General features: G+C 37.0%; 1 protein-coding gene across 1 annotated transcript in view; it reads left to right on the top strand.

Moving 5' to 3' along the window:
* Positions 1-23,158, top strand: part of ARHGAP42 (Rho GTPase activating protein 42) — a 303,324-nt gene that overhangs the window by 68,905 nt on the left and 211,261 nt on the right. The window contains exon 2 of the mRNA XM_042904225.1: positions 5,642-5,737. Coding sequence (XP_042760159.1) covers positions 5,642-5,737 — 96 coding nt within the window. The remainder of the gene's footprint in view (positions 1-5,641; positions 5,738-23,158) is intronic.

Raw genomic sequence — 23,158 nt, 5'->3', positions numbered from 1 at the left:
CTTGTCTGTGCCTCAGTTTTTTTATCTGTAAAGTTGGAGTGATAATATCTGCTTTTTGTGGCTGTTTTGAGAATTAATGGTTTAATTTACATTAAGTACTTGGAAAAGTATCCAGCATGTAGTAAGTACCATCTGTAGTGATGGTGTTATTTATTTATTTTTTAAGTTTTATTTATTTATTTATTTGTTTATTTATTTATTTATTTATTTAGAGGGAGAGAGAGAGAGGGAGGGAGAGAGAGAATCCCAGGTAGGCTCTGTGCTGTCAGCTCAGAGCTGTGGGCTCCATCTCATGAATTCTGAGATCATGACTTGAGCCGAAATCAAAAGTTGGATGCTTAAGTGACTGAGCCACCAGGTGCCCCTGTAGTGATGGTGTTATTAACCTCTGTAAGACACTTTATCAATTGACCTATGATAGGATTTATTTACATGCCCCATGTTCCTATTGGACTGCACCCGTTTGGAGGAAAGGTTATATCTTATGTTTACCTTTGTATTCCTGTTGCTTTGTACTGTCTGCCTTCTGCATGGTAGTGTGAGTATAATTCTACAACACATATGTCTGCAACACATTGCCCCTCTGAATCTTAAATTCAATCTCAGATCAACTGGGTTTCAGGAAGAACTGCCTTGTACCAGTAGACTTGCTGGTTGTACTTGCTCTGACATAAATATAGCTCACCTCCATAGGTAACATTGTAAAAATAATTTCATTAACACTTCTAAAGTAAAAGGCGGCTCCTAATGTATAAGAAGAGTTATAATTATTTATTGTGTGTTTTATTTCTCTAATGAAATGAAGTTTAATGTTTCATTTGCATCATCTAATCATGGGTGCTACAGGTTAACTCTTTGATATAAAAACATTCCTGACTAATTAAAGCCTAGTGTAATTTCTTCCAACTTAATGTGAATACATGTGAAGACAACCGTGCTTAACTTGCAGGTTAGACAAATGGAAAAGATATGGTACGGGTGCTACTTAATGACATCTTTACTATGTACATTCTTGCTTGCTAGTAAATGTTATTCCTCTGCATTCACCTTAGAATGTGGCCAGGCAGCTCTGACTGGGATTTTTTTCTTGTTTGTTCTCAAGTTCTAATAGAAATAGGTAGAAAGACACACTTTTGCCTAAACTAGAATTCTCTGTCATGTTTTATACACTTGATCTTTCTTTTTGTATCTAAGAGAAAATGTAGGTTCTTATCATTATACATTTTGATACTTTAAAATTGAACAATAGAATTTTAAAAATTAGGTTTTAATCAGATGTGAATCAATTTTATTTAGAAGGTTTTAGAACCAGTACTTCTGTTGTATGCATCTGGGCATTGTTTAGGAATTTTAGACATTTAAGGAATAGTATGTTTCATGCAGTTTCTTTTTTTTTTTTTTTTAATATATGAAATTTATTGCCAAATTGGTTTCCATACAACACCCAGTGCTCATCCCAAAAGGTGCCCTCCTCAATACCCATCACCTCCCCTCCCCTCCCTCCAGTTTCATGCAGTTTCAAGTCAGTTGAAGGTGTTGTGCTTTCTAGTTCAGAGTGACGTGGAGCCAAGATTAAAAGCTGTGAGCTGGATTCCTCATTTTGCAGACTGACCAATGTTACTGGCAGAAAATATCTGGCAAGTTCTTTATCTTGGTAATATTTTTGACCTGATTATTACTATGGTTTTTAGTAAAGGAGAACAAATAAAAGGAAAATCAAGAACCCAGACACTTGAAGTTGAAAATAAGTCATATTTTGAACTTCCCTTTATTTTGGAATTGTTATCTGAATTAACTTGAGAACCAAGTTTTTGAAATATAATTCTGTCTCATTATGCTCCCAAAAGGACTATGCAGAGATCATTTGTGCAGTTTTCATTCTAGTGTTGAAATAGACATGTATCTCTTACTCAGAAATACTGAATAATCAGGTTGTCTCCGTCATAGCCCAGTTGCAGTGCAGTAAGAGAGAATTTGAAACTGCTGTCAACAGGTGGGTTTTTTTGCGTACTTTCCAAGGTTATCTAAGGTCTAATAGCTGCTACCTTCATTCCTGAAACATTTTTTTTTCTTTTCTAAGATGTTTACATGGAAATAGCCAACACTTTTTTTTTTTTTTACAAGTTAACATATCTGTATTTTAATGTTTTTAAGTACAGAATTATGGGGAATTCAGAAAGTATAGAACTTCATCTTTATTGAGGAAATGACATTACTCTACCCAAATGGAAGGCTTCAATAAAAATTAGCCAACATTTTTTAAATGCTTAACAATGTGCCAGACACTGTTTTAAGTTCTTCATCTATATTTAACTCATTTACTCCTCACAGTAACCCTGAGAGACACATTCTGTTCCACTTAACAGATGAGGATACTGAGGTACAGAGAAGTTAAGGAACTTGCCCACAGTCATGTCACTGATAGGTAGAGGCAGGAAATTAGCCCAGGTAATCTGCTGCTAGAACTCACACTCTCAATCACTTGGCTATGTTGACAAGAGTAGCCGGTAAAGTGGGCTCCTGTGTTCTTGTCTGGGGACAGGCATTATTCTAGTGCACCAACTGTGATGTCTGTGAAAGGAGAAAGCAGATTATCTTTCTTAGTGAAGGAGCAAGCAAAGAGTAGTTCAGGAATAAATGGTCGGTTGTGGGATGTTGTGTCAGAGTTCCTTTCGACAAAGCTTCCAGATAGCTCACTGAATTTGAGGGGAAACTGAGAGGAATTAGTGGTGAGGAGGGTAGTGAAGGAACGATCTGTCTTACAGAGTTCTCGTAAGCACACTGATTTCACCTGTATGTACCACCCCTCATCTCAACTCTACTGTAGGAATTGCTTCTGTGACTTCAAATCCATTTTACCATAAGCTCTTTATATTGTACATAGAAAAATACAGGGACATTAAATGGGATGTTTTCCCTGTCTCAGGGAGAGTACGCACATATAGCTTGGCTTAAAATATCCCAGGAGTCTACTTTCTTTCTTTGTCTTCTCATAACATTTGATGTAGGGTGTTATGATTTCTCTATCCATCGTATCAGAGCTGTGCACCATCAGATAAATGCGTACTTCTGCACAGTGCACTTCTGTCTAGAAGGCCAGGCAACTTCCCCACTTTTATGAGCTGGACTTGAATGATAATAACTGATACCGCTTATTGAGTTGCCTAGTATGTACCAGGCACATACTTCATTTAGTCTTTAGAACAATCCTGTGAGATCAGTATTACTGCTCTATTGTAAAGATAAGAAAAAATGGAAGGATGGATGATTGTCCAAGGCCTCAAAGGTAATTGGTGAAGTCTAGTTCTAATAAAGTGTTTGTGTTTTCATTGACTATTAATTCATTAAGAAGGCTCTCTTCATCTTTCTTCTTGAAAGTCCAGTCCAGAGACATTCTTAAGCTGATCGAACTTTCTCTCTTTTTTTAAAAAAAAAATTTAAACATTTATTTATTATTGAGAGGCAGAGAGACACAGAGCGTGAGCAGGGGAAGGGTGGAGAGAGGGGAGACACGGAATCTGAAGTAGGCTTCAGGCTCTGAGCTGTCAGCACAGAGCCCAACATGGGGCTCGAACTCACAAACTGTGAGATCATGACCTGACCCGAAGTCAGTCGCCTAACCTACTGAGCCATCCAGGTGCCCCTAAAACTTTCTCTCTTAAATTGAAAGTACCTCTCAAGCAGAATGTGTAGCTGGCCCAAAGTTTTAGTCCTCTTGTGAAAAGAGGTGTTATCTATGAGTACCATCATCTTTCCAGAGAGTAATTTGTTTTTTCAAAAAATCTGTCTCGTGTGTGTATTTTGATTTTTTTTTTTTTAGAGCCTCTCTGAAGCTTGAGGCCTGTCATCTTCAAAATTGTATTTGTTCAGGGTGTTGGTGAGTTCTTTGGATAATAGTGACACAGAAAAGTGACCTTAATCTTTGAAGATCTGTTCATTCATGAGTACTTACATTGATAGCTGCTTACGGTTTCGTGAATGGTGGGTTACCACAGTAAGTCCTGACGTCATGTCTAGGCACAAGATCACAAGTGTTCTCTTAAAGAAAAAATTATGCTGACACTGGTTAAAATGTTAAGGAGGACTTTATTCAAGACTGCTAAAGGTGTCAAGCTTACCACACACAATAGGGGAGAGAGAGAATACTCAACTCTGAATGCAACAAGAACAAGTGGGGATTTATAGCCAAGGAGCAGGCTTGAGGCCAGGATAGAGCGGGTGTTGGTGGATGGAACACCATTCCATTTACTAGGAGAAGACATCAAAGATAAGGAGGATTCTTGGTGAAGGCAGGTGAAGGACTAAATGTAGGGGATGAAGATTTTGGTCGGGTATCCAGAGTTGGGGAGTTTTCTCTAAACTGACTTGGCAAGATTCTTGCTAAAACTGGGCTTTGTAGGCCGAGTGAGGACTGAGAGCCAAGGCAGAAAACTAGACAAGATGAGGGCTCAGAGGAGCCTGACTAAACACTAGTTAAGGAGAGAGTCTTCATTGGGTCCTGTTGCTTAAATTAAAATTAAGAGTTCACGTATTGGACTTGAACCCATGGGAAATACCACTAAGTGAAGTGTATAGTGAATTCCAGAAAAGTATGTTTTCCTACTGGCACAGACTTCTGTGGAAAGGTTAGTATGGATGATCAGAGTGGCTCTGAGAGGTGGAACCTTTAAAGCCGCTATGATGCTGCACTCTCAGAGTGATTTATAATTTTACTTAAAAAACTTATACAGTGTTTATTAAATGCCAGGCTCAGTTCAGAATCCTTTGCAAACATTAATTTGCTCAGTCCTTGAAAGAACTCTATGGTGGTTATGCCATTATTATTCACTCTTTACAGATGAGGAAACAGAGGCTCAGAGGAGTTAAATAATTTGCCCAAGGTCACATAGCAAATACTTGGTGGGACTTGGATTTCCACCCAGGCAGCCTGGCTCCAGAGTCTGCATTCTTAATCACTCTGTTAGGCTGTATCCCAGGGATTTACTTCTCATTATTCTGGGCTTTACTTTATTCTCTCCAAGAATAAAGAATTCTTCTGGATTTAGTCACACTCTGGACTTTATTCAGGCTGAAGCCTGGATTGAAGAATATATTTAGCTTGAGGTCCCCTATAAATTACAAGGTTATTTGTAAATAGCCTTTCAGGTGGTCTTTCACTTTAGGAGACCTAATTCAGTAGTTTATTGGTTAAAAACACATTCCGTACCTGCTCTATAGTCCATATACTGGTGACCCTTTCTAATCAAAGGTTGGCTGCTTTCCCCTCCCTTTCACCCCACCCCACCAGCAACCTTAGTAGCATTCTTTTTTCTTTTTTTTTTTTTTTTTTATCAATGCTCCATTTATAGGGAGTGAATGGTAGTTCTTTCATAAAGGCTTTGGGAATTGGCTTCCATATAATACACAACTAGCACCAAAAACTTTCTTACATGGGCAAATCCCCAGTGAGCAGAGCAGATCCAGTTCCTAAAATCATTCTTTAGTAGTCTCCTTAAATTCTGCTTAAATTTGTCAAGCTAGTATTTGAAAGGTTCTGGTAAATATAGTATTAAAATCAGAGTTATATAATAATGCACATGGAAACTCTAGAGTATCTCATGGTATCTTCAACTTACAATTTTTTAAAACTTTTTAATTGCAGATCTGTCTATGGCAGTACAGAAATTTTCCCAGTCACTGCAAGATTTCCAATTTGAATGTATTGGTGATGCTGAAACAGATGATGAAATTAGTATTGGTGAGTACTACTGTTCTTTAATATTCTATGTAATTTAAAAGTCCTGCTTCAGATAGTGATTTCATTGAAATCAAACAGATTTCACGTACCCAAATACTAAACATGTAAAATATTCTGACTTTAATAAAAGTATTAGGGAAATTTTTGGTTATTGTAGAGGAGAGTATTATATATTGTCTAAAAATTGAACTCTTGTTTTTTTCCATAAGGAAATTATTTATTCATCATTCTATAATTTAGCTCAGCCCTTTGATAAGAGGTAGATAACAATGTTTGTCTCTGCCTCAAAGTGAATCATTCACTCAAATACATATTGGACATCCACTATTAAATATACAAGGTACTGGTTTTAAGAATTATTTTACTTTTTAAAAAATGTAAGACCGGTTTCTCTCTTTTTAAAAATGTATTCTTCTTTTTAAATTTTATTTTAGAGAGAGAGAGAGAGTACGTGAGTGAGGGAGAGGAGCAGAGGGAGGGAGAAAGAGAATCTTAAGCAGGCTCCATGCTCCGTGCAATGAGCATGGAGATCAATGTGGGACCCTGGGATCATGACCTGAGCTGAAATCAAGAGTCAGATGCTGAACCGACTGAGACACCCAGGTGCCCCTTGATTTCTCCTTTTTTTTAATTTTTATTTTTAAAAATTTTCTTTAATGTTTGTTTATTTTTGAGAGAGAGAAAGAGAGAGACAGAGAGAGAGAGCACATGTGCGCACATGAATGGGGGAGGAGCAGAAAGAGAGAGAGAGAGAGAGAGAGAGAGAGAGAATCTGAAGCAGGCTCCAGGCTCTGAACTGTCAGCACAGAGCCTGATGCGGGGCTCGAACTCAAGAACTGTGAGATCATGACCAGAGCTGAAGTCATACGCTTAACCAACTGAGCTACCCAGGCACCCACCCCTTGATTTTTCTTTTTTCTTTTTATTTTTTTAAATGTTTATTTATTTCGGAGGCAGAGAGAGACAGAGCATGAGTGGGGGAGGGGCAGAGAGAGAGACACAGAATCCAAAGCAGGCTCCAGGCTCTGAGCTGTCAGCACAGAGCCCAACTCAGGGCTCTAAGTCACAAACCACGAGCTCATGACCTGAGCTGAAGTTGGTTGCTCAACCAGCTGAGCTACCCAGGTGCCCCAGCTTGATTTTTCTTTTAACATGAGTATTTGCTTATAAAGAAAGAAATCAGTTATGATGTACTAAACCAGTATTACTATAGGATAGAGAACATTACTGAGGATCAGGAAACTTGAGCCCTAATCCAACTTTGCCTTAATAATTAAGCAGTCTGACCCCTAGACATGCCCATTCCTGATTCAGATGTTTTATCTCCCACAAAGTGAAGAGGTTGGGTTATGTGATCTCTGAAGTTTTAATCTGTATCTGATTTTACTGTTTGAAGATCAGATTCATGTAGCATTCCTTTTCCCTACATTTTAACAATCACTACTTAACAGTTTGTAGATAGTGGGTCCATTTGAGGCTGAATTAGAGACATGCCACATAATCAAAAGTCTGTATAGAATATGTACATTTAGGAGATAATACTAAATGTACTCACCTTCCAGGTGTAAAAAACAGAATATTACAGGTGTTTTGAACAGTGACTCTCAAAGTTTAATGTATATATGAAACAGCTAGAGATCTTATGAAATGCAGATTCTGATGCAGAAGATCTTAGGTGGAGTGTGTGATTCTGCATTTCTAACGGACTTAAAGGTGATACTGACATTGCTGGTCCATGGACCATACTTTGAGTAGCAAGGATTCATAATCCCTGACATGCCCCTCCACAATCACCTTCCTCTGCTTCCTCTACCATTTCTTTTTCTTCATTGTTTTGTCAGTTATATATGTATTCATAAACAGTATATTTTTATTTCTGAAAACCTAAGTAGCAAGTCCAAACCTAGCTGTGAGAGGAAAAGGCAATTTTATCCCCACCAAAAAGAGGCTCTCAGGAGAAGATAAGCTGAATGAGTCGGATTCACTGTGTGGCTTTAGTTTGCCTACATTCACAAAAGTTCCTTCTGGAGAAATCACTGGCAGAATGCAGAGTTCTTCAACAAGATCTTGCTGCATATGGGATTTGCATTATGCATACAACAGGGTGGTCAAGGTGGCAGGCTTTCAGAGGGGCTGTGCCAGGTGGTCACTTTTTTGGGTTTTTCCTTTAGAAGTGTTAGCTACTCTGAGTGGGTATAGAGGTAGCTGGTCTCTTGAAGTCATCAATGACTCCTCCTCCCTGTGATGCTGTGATGAAAAGTAGCTGAGCCGTGTCGGAAGAAGGTTGAGGACTGCCACATGGGCCTCAACAGCATGACTTCTTTCTCTTTACAGAATGAATGAGAAAGGGCACCATCAGTGATCATGCGCCACTGGCACTTGGAACAATGGTTGTCATTTTTGTGTAATACTTCTTGACATTTGTTTCATAAATGTCTAGCCCCCAGCATAGGCTTTGTAACACACACCTGGCCAAAAAGCCTAGATTATATTACTAAAATACTACTATGTTAGCACTATTATTTAGAAAAAGTAAAACCCACATATTTATATAATAGCATTTATTTTCACTTAGTAGTGTAATTGTAGTTCAAAGAAGGCAGAGGCCAGATCTGTCTTTTCTTTTTTTAAAACTACTTTAGCTTTGGCCCCTGACCTAGGGCCTGACTCATGGTAGACCCTTAAATTGTTGAATAAATGACATAATTTTCCCTATAAACTTTAATTTTTTACTTATATGTAATATGTATATAATACATATTATATATGTATTTACTTATATATAATATGTATATAATACATATTATATATGTATTATATACATATTATGTATACATGTATATACATATATTATATGTATTATATATATATAAATTTGTTTTCTTTTAAAGAAGATTATGGTAAATACTTCTGGGTTTTCATAGATATTATGATTCTTAATGATTTCATGACTTCAAATTATTCCATCAGGTTCATATACATAAACTTATGAAATAAACTCTAGAACATTTAAGGTTCTTGTAGTTGGTCTTGCTAAAGAGTACAGTAAACATTTCTGCATATTTCTCTTAATTTCCATTAAACTTCTTACTTACAATACCTTCTTGAAGTCACATGTAACTGCAGTGGTAGGGTTTTTAAATACATGCCCTGCAGCATTTCAGGCATGTTAGGTGATTTTCACAGGTTGTGGTGAATTTGATATTCAACATTGGTCTGCTTGTCTCTTTCCACTTTGGCTAAATGGATGTTGTTGTGGCTCTTGCAGATTAGATTTGAAAAGTGTGAATTGATCAGTAGGTTAACATTTATGGTGGGCAGTGAATGGTAGATGAAATTCTAGTATTTTGAGGGCTTTAAGGAGTTAGATAAAAGATTGGGGGACAGAAGATGAATGCTATGTAGGGGTAGATATAATATTGCTTGTTGCTTTCAATCAGGAGACTTATGTAGCTCCTGTTATTGGGAATCTGAGTTAAACATTAAAACTTTATTAGGAAAACCTAACTTAGAGCAAAAAGTATTGTAAAAAAATTGTAAGAAACAAATAAAGTAAAAATATAGGTATGTTCGCATATCCTCACCACCCAACACTTTTTATCTGAGCCCTCAAATACATTCTAAACATTTTGAAATAACTGTATAAGAAAGAGGAAAAGACTTGAATAACTGTTCCTAACCTGAAGGAATGATGAGGATATTGCAAGTTGTCGTTCCAAGGATAGTGACCTAGGAATGTATCCCTGACACTGTTGGGTAAGGCTGGAGTGGATACAGTGCAAAGAACTATCCTTACCCACCTTTATCAGTTTTATTTATTTTTATTTTTCTCATCAGGTTTAATTCTGCATGGGAAGGTACATAGTTTCAGCTTTGTTTAAAATAGCGTGTTGAAGCCCCAGTTTCAGCCTCTTATTCCTCTGATTTAATAAGAGGAATGAAATAGGGACCGCTGTGACTCGTACGTAGTATTGAGTAATAATAGCATGACACTCTCAGCCAGAGGAGTTTTAAGACTTACCAATGATATAACCACTAAAAACGATGACTTACAAAAACTTCTTTATAAGTAAGCAATGTCAATGAAAAATAACTTGTAAAGTCAAGACATTTGCAGACTTTTTGTCTGTGAGTTGTGGTGGGAATGGGTGGGAAGGTGGTAGGAAGATGAATAAGATGTCTGCTTTCAATGTGCTTATAGTGGAATATGGCGAAAAACAGATTCTGAGCAAAGTAAGGAAAAGAAGGTGCTGTTTCCATATCAATATAATTACCTAATTTGTGGAAGCTGTTCCGGGAGTGTTTTAGATGTGTAGGCCTGTGTCTGGTCTGTAAGTCAGTCCCACTCGTCATGTGTCCCCTTCTGCTCTCACCCTTTTGGACTTGTGCTTGCTGGGGTTTTTTTGTTTGTTTCATTTTCAGCATTAGTGAGACATTGCTGGCTTGGAAGGGAGCAAAATGTAATTAGTTGTCTGGGACCCAGTCTGGAATTTCTCAGGCTCAGAGAACAAGTCAGTTGTTTCCAGAATTGAAGTCCCAAGCAAGACAGCATCCTTGAGCTCTCTCTTTAGCACCCTCCTTTCCATTTAAGAGCAGTTAGAGGTCATTACTCCTCTTCTCTAAGGATAAGTGAACTGTACGTTAGCTTTTGATGGCTCCCTTTTATCTGCCAATTACAGAGCTAGCCTGGTGGGAAGCAGCTTGTTGAATCCATCCAACTTAACTTCTCACAGCTGCTCTAATTGCCTGCTTTGTATACTGCTTTAGTTTTTGAACTGACTAAAGATCTTGAGTTAGGAGGGAGCTAGGAGTTCACCAGCTGGACATTTGGGGCTTAGAAATTGGTGAGGGAGGGTATGGAGTGATTACAAACTGGTGTAAGACTCCATCCTTCTTAAAGAATTATATGGGTAGACCAGATACCAAATGTACCATCATTTAACTATATTTACATAGTAAGTAATATGTGTGTAAATGCAAAAATCGATGCCCACTGTGTCAGTACTGGTGTAAAGACATGCATGGGAATTGATAACTTCCAAAGTCATGTCTAGCCTTAAAACCTTACTAGTAGGAAATAAAGGCTATCTCTACAAAAAATAAAATACTATCCATTTAAAAACACTGTTTACACTGGCTCGTTCAAACAATAGAAGCTCAAAGTTATTAATGTGAATCTACCTATTAGACAGGTTGTTTTGCTAGGTGAATTTAGCATGTGAGAGTATAGGATAATAAAGGGCTGTAAATCTTAGTTTATCACTTCAGAATTTATATCCATACCAGGGTTGGGGATTGAAAGTTACTTTGTTTTGTTCCTGTATTTGGTGCCTATAATTTGAAACCACTTTTAACCAAAGTCTTAAAAGTCTAGATTAAAAATCAGATATTAGTCAGCCTGCACTAGTGCCAATAAAAATATGAGTCATTAATATGAGGCAGATCTTGTTCATTCTATGTAATCTTGGAAACCATTGAAAAGTCCATTTGCAATTGTGCATAAACAGCTTGGTTAGCGATGTTGTATGATGGCCTGTGGTAACTCTCAGGAAAGTTTTGGACAACATGAACCTTGCTCTTAAGAGATTAAACATTTACCAAGAAGGAGAGTCAGTTTGCTAGTAAATATTTTAGGTGGAGACGTCATTCCTTTAGACACACCTAAACAGAAAATTCCTGTGGTAGAGACAGACAACACACAACCACTTGTCAACTAAGGTTATAACTCCCAGCTCTGAGTGGAGAAATGAGGCCATCAATTAGGTAATTCAGATCAAAATACATTCGTAATAATTGCTCACATTTTTCTGACATAACTAATGTATGTATTCTAGTTCATGTATTTACTGTTTTGAATGCAGGTATGCAGACATAGCAATAATGATGGTTAGTGCTTAATAGTTCTTAGAATGAAGACCTGTTACATCTTAAAAAAAAAAAAACACAACACCTTTTATATGGAAACCTGTGTACAAATTATATGTGTTTAGATGGATGGATGGTAACTCAAACCGAACCAAGTTTTGTATACTCTGTTGTCTGTAGTGTGCTCTACATTTTAGGTTCTTTCCTGTTCCTTCTTTAGGAGAATATGTCAAAAGGTGAGACTAAGACAAATTTAAAATAGTGACATTTCAAGTCACAAGGGCTTCATTGTGTCTTCCTGAGCCAGGAGTGCTTTGCCTAGGTGCAAATATTTGTTGTTTGATTACCTCTCAGAAGTGTGATACAGTGGTAAAGTGACTTAACTGTGTAAGTCTGAATCACTTTGGTATGTATAGACAGGAGCCTGAGAGTGATCATTGATGCCTGCTCAGAGGGTATGAAGTGGAAGAAACTTTTCAAAGGAGTAGTTGGAAGTTTCTTTTTCATTTTCTTTGTTAGAGAAATTACTATGGGGAATGAATGCATAAATTTTTGCCAAATAAATCCATCCACTTCGAGGATACATCTGTTAGGTCCAATGGAAAGGTACTGTTCAATCCGGTTTTGCAAGTGATAAATAAGAATATAGTCCAGGGTGGGAGGCATGGCAAATGGTTTCCTTTGTGTGTTTTAAAAGGATTCCTATATAGCATAAAAACACTTTGAGGTAGTAACCTGTGTTTCAGGTTAAAAATAATAACTGATATATTTATAAACCCAGGAAATGTACTTAAAAGATCATAAATGATTTTAACTAAAAAAGAACCTATTGTCTTCAACTTAAACTAATAAAATTTAACTTTTAAAGTTTATTATTTATTTTGAGAGGGGAGAAGGAATGTGTGTGTGGGGGAGGGGCAGAGAGAGGAGGGGAGAGAGAATCCCAAGCAGGCTCCGTACTATTAGTGTGGAGCCTGATGTGGGGCTCGAACTCAGGAACTGTGAGATCATGACCTGAGCCAAAGTTGGATGCTTTATCTACTGAGCCACCCAGATGCCCCAGTAAAATTCATCTTTTAAAGTATTAACTTATGAAATACTTTCTGGAAAGGTTTTCTTCAGAATTTGGTGATGAGCTGTAAATATTCATCCATACAGATATTATTAATATTTTAAGATGGAGTGTGGCCATTCAACTTTTCTTGAGCATTTCTTAGGAAAAAAATTTGCAAACCAGAGACAATGTCATTACCAACTACAACAGAACTCTTCCAAAGAGACCTGTGATTTTTATTAAACCTAGGAAACAGATTACCTTCTCATTTGCTGAATCAAAAGAGAATCTATTACTTATTATAAACCCTCATTACAACTGACTTAAATGTGGTTATATAAATCAGGAAGTCATCTATTAAAGTGGAACATTTCCAAATGCCTAAATTGTTTATACAAATAACATTTTCTTTTGAACTCTGTAGAGGAAGCATATTTTACTTCTTAATGGCTCTCAGTTGGACAATTGAATTATTGTTTTCCACTTTTTTTAACCACCCTATTTTTGCACCCACACAGAAACCACCCACAATTACCAATTGAAACAGCTGGGAAAGTTGCTTATTTCAGGTGGAGTTCCTGTCTTTAAAAAAACATGCCACTTGAGAGAGATTTTCATCATATTAGCTCTGTGTTTTAAAGAATGCAATTTGATTTAATTTGAAATTGAAGGGCTTATTTTAAATTTCAGGCTCTGAAAAACAACCTGAAACATATCACAAGTCCCATGTTTCAAAGAAAAAAAAATTTGTCTTAACTTACTGGTCTACATTAATTCCATGAAACTCCCCTTTTTTTTCTTTTGTGAAAGAAAATTGTATGCTCTTCGAGGTTAGAAAGTTTTACTCACATTTCTATTCCTGCATAGTACTTAAGTGCTTTATATTCAGTAGAAGCTTAGTAAATATTTGTTTCATGAATAGTTCCCTTGCAAAACCTAGTGAACCTTTATAGAAACATCATTATAAGGTACATAAATAGAATTTTAGTGTCATATATTAAACAATAAAATATGTATTTGGATATGTCTAGCATGATTCTTTTCAATATAGTAATAAACTAAGTTTTATACAGACATATACATACATCTAACTTTTGCATGTACTTGAGAATCATTTAGAACAAATTTCGTAGTGTTTTTGAATATTTCAAACCAGAGCTAAGGATTTTTGTATTCTTTAAATTATCTAGTGTTTATTGACTGTTATGTTAGGTGACTGTGTGCCAATCCCTGAGGACCTGGTGGGTCCTCACTGAATTAGAGGCTAACATGGAAGCAATATACTCCTTTTAAGACAACATAACTTAAAGAAGGCTAATTACAACGTGAGTGGATAGAGAGGGAAAGGACTTTTATCTGTGATTAGTGACTTAGAATAGCTCAAATCCCAGCAAAATAACTAGATAGTGAAATAAATGCCATAGCCCTATATAACTTGCGATGCAGGAACATACAGTTGAGCCTCATTATTCACAAATTCTGTATTTGTGAATTTGTCTACTCTACAATATATTGGTATCCCTAAAGTCAGTACTCTTGGTGCTTTTGTGTTCATGTTCATATGTAGAGTTGGAAAAGTTGGGATGCTTGACTCAGAGCATCTACTGTATAAAGTGAACTGCAGTGAGGCAGCCATGGCTAATCAACAATTAATAAGTTGTTTTTGGCTCCTTTATAAGGGCAATAACCCAAGTTGTGTTGAATAAAATTTAACTGAGTAGATTTTAAAGATCTACTATCTTATTGGCTTTATTCAGCAATTCATGAATCAGGCAGCATCCAATCTAGCAGATAGAAAGGAGATCTGAAGAGCTTGTACAAGGCAAGAGATTTTTAGACCAAAGTGAACAAGAGCAAAGAAATTGCACTGGGAGCTTGCTGATTGGTTAAAGCAGGGTTACTCTCCTTATATGGAGAAAAGGAAAGTTTTGGAGTTGTGTTAGGTAACTTGTGCTAAGCAAACAAGCAAAGGTTGGTTGACTTAGGCCTTCTTTTTCTGAGAGAGCAGGTAAAGAAGCTTAAGTTTTCGTTTGTTAACTTGGGGTTTTAGCATGAATGACTCCTTCATTGGACCTAAGCTGGTTACTTTAATAAGTAAAAGGATCAGAGATTAGACTCAGGAACTTGCTTTTGTACCTTTCTTCTACTCTTTTTAGCCTGTTTATGCCTGTATTTCCTGTCAGTAAAACTCAATAAGTACCTGAGTGCCAACTAAGTCTAAGGCACTATAAAATGGGACACCCGAGGGGAAAATGGTATGTGTGAAGATTATGGGCAGGTAGATAAGACCTAATATGTTAGGGGATGTACAATTTTAGCCTAAAGGTAGTGAGAAGCATTGCAGTGTGTTAATCAGAGCAATGATGTTATATTTGCATTTTAAAAAGGTTAATCTGACTGCCTTATGGAAGATTTAAGAAGACTGCCCCGGATGACCTTTTTTAAAAAATGTTTTACTTGGCTGTATCTCTGGGTTTGTGCCCAGGAGAAAATGGGGCATGGGTAGCCTGACTTTAATAATGTAACTTATGGGTATGATACCTATGTTTTTCTTTTAATACACTTGCATTGACCAACAGAACCAGTTAGAGTGCATCTCTTTTATTTTCTGTGTAAACAGAATGTCTTAGTAAAATTGGAATCATATTGGTTGGCTTGTAATTGCAAGCCTGAACCATGACATACCCACAATGATGTTTTTTTCCCTAATTTTTTGCATGATAACATAAACATGTTTTATCGCCTATTGGTAAACATCAGGTACCATAAAGGTAAGTGGTGGCCTGCGTATGTGTTAAGTGCATAGTTTACGGTTTGTTGGTAATTTCCTAGTTTACTTACTGGAGTTTATCTGCTCATGTTGAAGATAGTCTGCTTTGAAAACATCTTTTGAAGATAGTATTTTATCTCAGTTTTCTTGGTGTGGAGTAGTTTATATCTTTGTCTGGAAGCTGCATTTCTTTAGTACTATGATGATCTCATACCTTCTTCATGTACATGTGGAGGTGGGAGGGTGGGAAGTTGCACAGACTATTGTCTCTCTCTCTCTCTCTCTCTCTCTCTCTATATATATATATATATATATATATATATATATGTATATATATATATATATATTGAATTATCAGTAAATGTTACTTCTTACTTAGAAATGGCTTGGTTTCAATCCCAAGTTTAGTATCTTAGAGTGGAAAGAGACCTTGAAGAACATGGGAGCTATCATTTTGCTTTAGAAACAGGCGGAATGATTTGTTAAAGTCACAGTAGTTAGAACCTTGATTGCCTGGCTCCTAGGTCAGGAACTTTCACTCTTGGGTTTTGTTTATTCGTTCATTCATTCGTTCATTTATTCGGTAAAGCCTTATCAAGCACTTGTGATATGTCAGACACTGTTTTGAGTGCTAAAGACACATCATTGTGCAAAGCAGAAAAATAATCCCCACCCTATTGGGGGTTTGTCAGAGGAGTTAGATGGTAAAATGTATAGGTTCACTATATATTAAGTTAGACTGATAAATGCTATAAAAAAGGAGATAAAAAAGGAGATTATTTAAAAAATTAAGTGTTTTTAATACAGAGACAGCTAATTTTAAGATCATGGCATTATTGCAAACTGCTTGTAAAATGAGCCTATTTTATCTTTCATTATCAGTGTCATCAATCAAATTTACCTGACCATGAAAACACTGACCTATTTCTAGATTAGAAACCTTGATGCAAAAGCCATAAGGGTAGAAAATACTTCTGAGCCATGCTAGCTTGTAAGCACTAGATTTTTTTCTGAAACATTTAGATGTTAAAGTATTTCTTCACTGCATCCTTCTGCTCTAGACCATTGGATTTCTTCCCTTGCTTGGGCATATTTAGTTTGTGCACTTGAAGGTTCATTGTCTTGATATGTGCAGTCTTGAGGAAAGTGAAGGTGTAATATCCTTTTTCAGCTGGAGTACAAGAATTGAGAGCCAGAGAATATGTTAGAGGGCTTTGCCACATAGTCTAAAGTTTCATTTGTATATTCTCAAGAGACACTTAAGGCTTTTGATTGAAGTTGCCCTTTAGGAGGTTTATTCTGGCATCTGTATATGTGATAAATTATAGCATGGAAGTATTTGCCAGAGTGAGTCAAAGATTGCCTTCCTCAGCAAATCTTTTATGGACCAAGAGAGAACATTTCTAAATGTGAATGAAATAATAAAAGTACAGTTTCAGTTTTGACATAAAATGTTTGGACCAGAAAGGCAACAGTTCTAGAAACTGTGTTTGAAATAAGTGAGTTAGGAGGCAGGACATGAACACCCAGAGATTATTGGAAGACTCATTGACAAAGACAATGGCAATCATATGAACACTGAAGAGAGATTTGGTTGGCTGTGGGGAAGAAACAGACTATAGAGGGAGAAATTAGAAAGCAAAAGAGTTGAAAAATAGGCCTAAAAAAAAAGTCTTACCTTATAAACTAATTTAGACATATGTGGCTGGACAAAAGGGCTAATTCTGGGTAATTTCTCTGACCTAGAATTCAAAATAGTTGCTGAGTCATGATTTTGAGCGCTGTGGAAAGAAGAGCTTTCAGGTCATGCTTCATTCTTGGGACTGAAAGAGAATGTCTTGTTTCTTCCATAACCATGAGGGCCAAGAGTACTACTTATTCCTGCCACTGAAAATACTGATAAGCTTCAAGGAGGAAGTAGAGATAATTCTTACAAATCTTATTAAAATATATACTGTTTTGTATTTAAATACAGTTTTAACTCTTAATTCCTCATGCAATCTCCCCCTGCCTGCCTTCCATAAATGCCAATAGTTGCCAAACTGCCTGGCATCAGAATCAACTATGGGAAGCTTTAAAAATTTGATTCTTGATCTGTACCCTAGACTTGAATGAAGGTTGAATCTCCTGGGAGGAAGAGGCTTTACTTATATGGATATTCCTTAAATCTCCACAGGAGGTTTAATTTTATGGAGATTCATGATGTCTGATATAAGCCTGTGGAAAACAGCTACTCTCAACAATAGACTAGTGTTTATACTGAGGGGAGCTCAATTGGAAAGAGTACTAAAATGGGGAAAAAGTCTACTGCAGTTGTGCTTTTTGGATCACCAGATCCCCAATGCACAGCATTCTCCCAGTGGAGCCACTAACGCTGTAAGAAGACATGTTTGTAGGGAAACCCGGTCATTTATTGCCATATTGTCCTTCATAGCCTGAAAAAAGGTTTTAGTTTATGCAAAACAAACAGTTTAGTTTATGCAAAACATTCTCATACCCTTAGAATGAGAGTTGGCATTCATGGGCCAGTGTAGATGCTCTACAGATTTCCCAGACATGAAAAAGAATCAGCTTTTCAAATTAAAATCACAAAGTGTGACTTAGTTCATGCTGATAGACTTTGGATTCTGTAGAATTCTCTATCACTAATGAATATATTTGTGCAAAGAACCTTATGTGCAATTTAGTACATGCATATGTGAATAAAATATTCTTGTAGCCTTATAAAATGGAGGGTAAGAATAAAAATAGTTTTATGATATAATTACTATAATACTAAGGAGAATGTGCTGAGTGCTTTAAGCATAGTAAAAACAAAAATGCTCGAGAGCACCAAAGCTGGAGAAGGGATTTCTGACTGGGGACATCAGAGGATGCTTGAATAGAGAGGTTATTTGATCTGGGTCCTAGTGGTTAGGTAACATACAGTTTAGCAAATTCAGGTAAAGGAAAAGCATGGAAATTGGAAACTATAAGAATGTCTAGTAGTTTCAAAGTGCTAAGTTAGAGGTTAGAAATAGTAGCATTTCAGGCTAAGATACTTGGAAAGGTACCTGTGGTCACATACTGGAGGCCCCACGTTGCTTGCAATATGGAGTTTGGACGTTTGGACTTTATGCAAATCAATAACCTTGAATGGCTAAATAATGACATAATCAAAGGTGCCCTTTAGGAATTTTATTCTGACCATTAGTGCATATGATGAATTAGAGTCATGGAAGCTGGAAAACCAATAATCAGGCTGCTGTAATATTATAGCAGAGATGAAGTGATATCCTTCTATGGGTATGGAAGAAGGGTAGAGGAGAAAGACCAGCAGTATTTGGTGACTGGATGTGTGGAAGGGAGGAATGAGGTTAATCCATTGCTTGAGTTGCTAACAAAATGGTGTTTTGAGCCCATTTATGGGTTTATATGTGGCAGAGTACCCGAGGGTAGAGGAGAATTATGAGTTAAGTTTTGACACATGTTATGTTTTGAGATGCATACAGAATCTATAGAAGAAATTCCTGGGAGGTAACTGGATTTGCTCAATTTCATGAATTTCATGAATTTGCTCAATTTCATGAATCAGGCCTGGAGTAGTGGGAAAATGGATACATTTCATGTGATTCATGCAGGTTCAAAGTTTCATCCTGCAAGTTGTTAGCTGTAATATCTTGGGTATTATTTAACCTCTATATTTCAGTTTCTATTTGAAAAATAGAATGGTGAGTGAAGATTTGGGTGTTTTACTTGAGACCACCTTGTGAGGTACTGAGGATTAAAGAGCTCTGTGCAGTGCTGGTGTATGTGTCAAATAAATCCCCTCCTCCTCTGCCAACCCTCAGGTGTTCCTGCTCTTCTAACTTCATGAGGATAGGAGTATATGGTAATACCTTTGTAGACTTGGGAGGAGGAGAAACAGCTGTGTGGAGAGAAGAGTGATGATGGAAATGATAGAAATGAAGCTAGAGATGAGGAAGGGGGAGATTAGAAGCTTCATAGGGAGAAAGAGGGCCCCTTTTCTGAGACAGGCAAGTTGAAGAGAATGAACAAAGATAGTGTTAATCAGGGGTCTTGAACTTCCCTCAGAGAAGCAGGAGACTAGGCCATCTGGTATGAGTGAGTAAGGGGAAGTTGGGGCTGGGTTCTTGAGAAACAAAATTCTTTTTAGATAGCCACTGTGGGAAATAGGACTAGGAGTACACTAGAGTTGAATAGAGGGATTGCCAAAAAGCAAAAGGCAAAGGGGTTAGATAGCTTGAACTCTTAGTGTCCTTGTGGGTGTGTGAATTACCGCAGAGAGAAGGTCACTAGAGGTTAAGAGGTTATGGAAGAGAGAAACTGGATATTGGACAAGGAAGGAAGCGGATGTTGAAGCCTCAGTAGGGTGGTGGCAGGAAGACTGGGTACAGAGGAGGAGTATGAATGGGGTGCCTCCGTCTTTGTGAAATGTGAAGAAGTGCTGGGAGGTGGGTTCCTAATAGTGCTAAGGATTGGGAAGGCTTGATGGAAGTGGCTGTCAGTAACAAATTACTGATTGTTCCTTTAAGGCAGGATATTTGGGGCCTGATTACCCCTTCAGCACAAACAGCTCTGGGACTGTTTACTTTCAAGGATGATAAGCCTGTTCTTTGCTGTAATGTAGCGGGGTAGTACACTGGCATTCCCTGCCTGCCTCCTTTCTGCACCCCCTCCTTCCCCCTCCCTCTCCCTTGGCAATAATGGTTTGCTGGAATACAAAGACTTCGGAACAAAACAATCAAAATTAAGTACCTGCTTCTCCACTTACTAGTCCTGAGAACTTGGGGCAAGTTACTCCAGGTGATGATTGATCCTCATTTTCTTATCTGCAAAATTAGGATAAAACCTACTCAGTACCTCATATCATTATGTGGACATTAAGTGAGGTAGCATGTGTGACATCTCTGCCTCTTGATAGAGGTGCTACAGAGTGTGTATGCTCTACATATTGGGGGAAAATGACTTCTGAATTGGGGGTTTTGTTTTGGCTTTGAGAAACAGGTCAAACACCACTAAAATAAAATAAAATTAAAACAAGGCAACATCAGAATAACACATGTTTTCATTTTCTAAAATGTATGCTTCAAAAGAAAACAAAAATATGTGACTTGGAGACTGTGTTATACAGAACAATACTTATTAACAAGATCTTGGAGTAAAACATCTTTGGAATTCAAAAGAAATTCATTTGAAGTGATGAGATAGTGTGAAGAATTCAAAGAAACCAGCTAGAATGACATTTTGAAATTGTGTAAAATTGAAAGGCTGTCTATATTTGTATGTATTCATTTGCCAAAATTTGAACTTAATATTATATAATGTATATGCCGTGTGTGTGTGTGTGTGTGTGTGTGTGTGTGTGTGTGTGTACTAGTACTCTCAAACTACTTTGCAGTTTGGCAGTTTCAAAGCAGATACTACTAAAAGGCCCTACCTTCATTCAGAGAGAATATGGGAAGGAAAAAACCATTAGATAGGATAGTATAGAATTACTTCTGTGCCTCCATTGTGACTTTTCATCTTGGAGTCCTAATTCTTCTCAGTTATAATAGGTAATCCTAACGATCTGCTGTAGTGGTAGTAGCTCTCCTTTACATGTGAAGTCCCTGGTTTACAGAAGGTGTAAACCCTCTTTTGAGTCCCATTGTTATACCAGTGAGGATAAGAGAAACCAGACTGAAAACCACCTTAGACCAGAAAAGAGTAAAAGATAGCCATCTTGCCACAAGTTCTGAATCACAGCCCAAAAGTGCAGTGGTGGACAATGTTAGAACCCATGTTCATATGCCAATGTATAGCACAGGTTAGTACCCAATGATCCATGGAATGGAACCCAAGTATGGAGGGAGACACGAAAAACAGGAGTTGGGAACTTAAAAAGGAGACTAGATTACTGGCCATAACCCCTGCAAAGAATCTGGGTAGTATGGTTAGAAAATAAATGGGAACAAGTGAAAGTAGAAAGAAATGTCTTGATATTATGGATTCCAAAGTAAAGATTCTGTCCCTTTGTCTTGTCTGGATTGGCATTTGTGTACTGGATGGAACAAACATGGCACAGTTGATGGTAATAGACAAGTGATAAAGCAGAGATGTAGCAGTTTTTAACTCTATGCAGAGTACATGGTCAACTTGATAAAGGTTTTATGACTTTTTCCTGTGTAGGCTATGCATTTCTTATTGTTCTTTAATTCTTAATTAGCAAACTATGTTATAATATCAAATAAATTTTTATTACCAAAATAATACCTAATATGTTCTTCCAACTTATACATCTCATGTCTGCCAAAAACTAATACACTTGCATGCAATACTATACAAGTATGCATTGGTAGGATATGAAAGAAGAATTTAAATACAAGTTTATAGGGACTTGTTTTCAAAAGTAATCTTTTTGATTTGGGTTTGGAAGTTAAAAAAAAAAAAAAAAACAACACCAGGAGGACATTTTGGAGAACGGTTTAATTACCTTAAAGATCACTAGAGTTTCTTTGTGTTTTCATGAGACCTTAGATTCCAAGGGGCTGTGAAGTGTTAGAAGAAAGATGAGTGCCTCTGATTATGTGGGTGTATTACAGTGACCAGCCAGCATTCAACAATGGCCTGTGATTTTTTTTTTCTCCCGTTGGTTTAGGAAGCAATTTACTGGCTTTGTGAATAGGCATCCGTGGAGCTTGAAGCCACAAATAGAGTGGAGCAATCTTATTTGATGTTGTGACTTCTAGAAAATAACTAGAGTTTGTGGTTGCAAATAATTTTGGTATTGCAGACAGAGTAGACAGCCCATCAAGTGGAGGGTGTTAATTGTTACAAAGACACACCATATCTAGTTGATATTGTGTGAAGAGTTGGCGTCACTTTTTATATCTTACAGTTTTACAGACATCATTTCTTTTCCAGGCATACCAAAATGATCCTTTTTCTTGCTTTGTTAATGGGTTAAATTGTTCCTGAACCAAAGCTTGCTGTTCAGTTACTATGCTACCTTTGATCTTCTAAAGGTTCAAAGAACTTCCTCAGTGGGAGTTCCAGGCATGAACTGCTGCTGTGATACCCTGTTCGTTCATTGCAGGTTTCATAGCGTATTGCGGAGTGTCACTTGGTTGTGTACGTTGATTCCACTTTTATTTTTTTAATGTGGTCAGATCTAAATTCACCTGCTCTGGCTCATATGCTCAGTTAAGTGTTGGTATTTTACTGCTTCTCTTCTACTCTGTGGGAAAAAAAAGTGCAAGAAGGATACGAAGAAAGGCCTTGATAGTCTATGTCGTCCACCCAAATAGAATAGTAAAGTGACTATTGGGGCATTATCTGGACTTCTAAAATGATTGGATTGGTTCAATCTGGACTTTATAGACTTTTATAAGTTTTCATGTTTTCCTTGAAATTTGGCCAAGTCTAAATCCCACTAACTCAGTTCTCCCCTATTCATCAGCATATCTGATCGTCATAGGTGATTTGCTCACTTATTAACTGAAAAATATGTTGTTGACATAATGGTATATGTCACTGAATTTGTGATCTGTACTTCTGTTTGAATGTGTATTTATTCTGCTTAGGTTTGAGAAAAAAAGACTCCAGGGAGAAATATTTAACACATCATTATCTGATTATGATACAAATGTTGGTTGGATGTGAGAGAGACATGCTTTCTCAAATCTCTGAATTGTGAAATTTGTAAAGCTCAAGCAGATCAGTTGTGGAAGCTAATAGTATAATGCTTAGT

Source organism: Panthera leo, chromosome D1, assembly GCF_018350215.1.
Source record: "Panthera leo isolate Ple1 chromosome D1, P.leo_Ple1_pat1.1, whole genome shotgun sequence".
NCBI classification, from domain to species: domain Eukaryota; kingdom Metazoa; phylum Chordata; class Mammalia; order Carnivora; family Felidae; genus Panthera; species Panthera leo.
The sequence above is the reverse complement of the archived record's forward strand: the minus strand, read 5'-3'. Positions and strand labels throughout refer to the sequence as shown.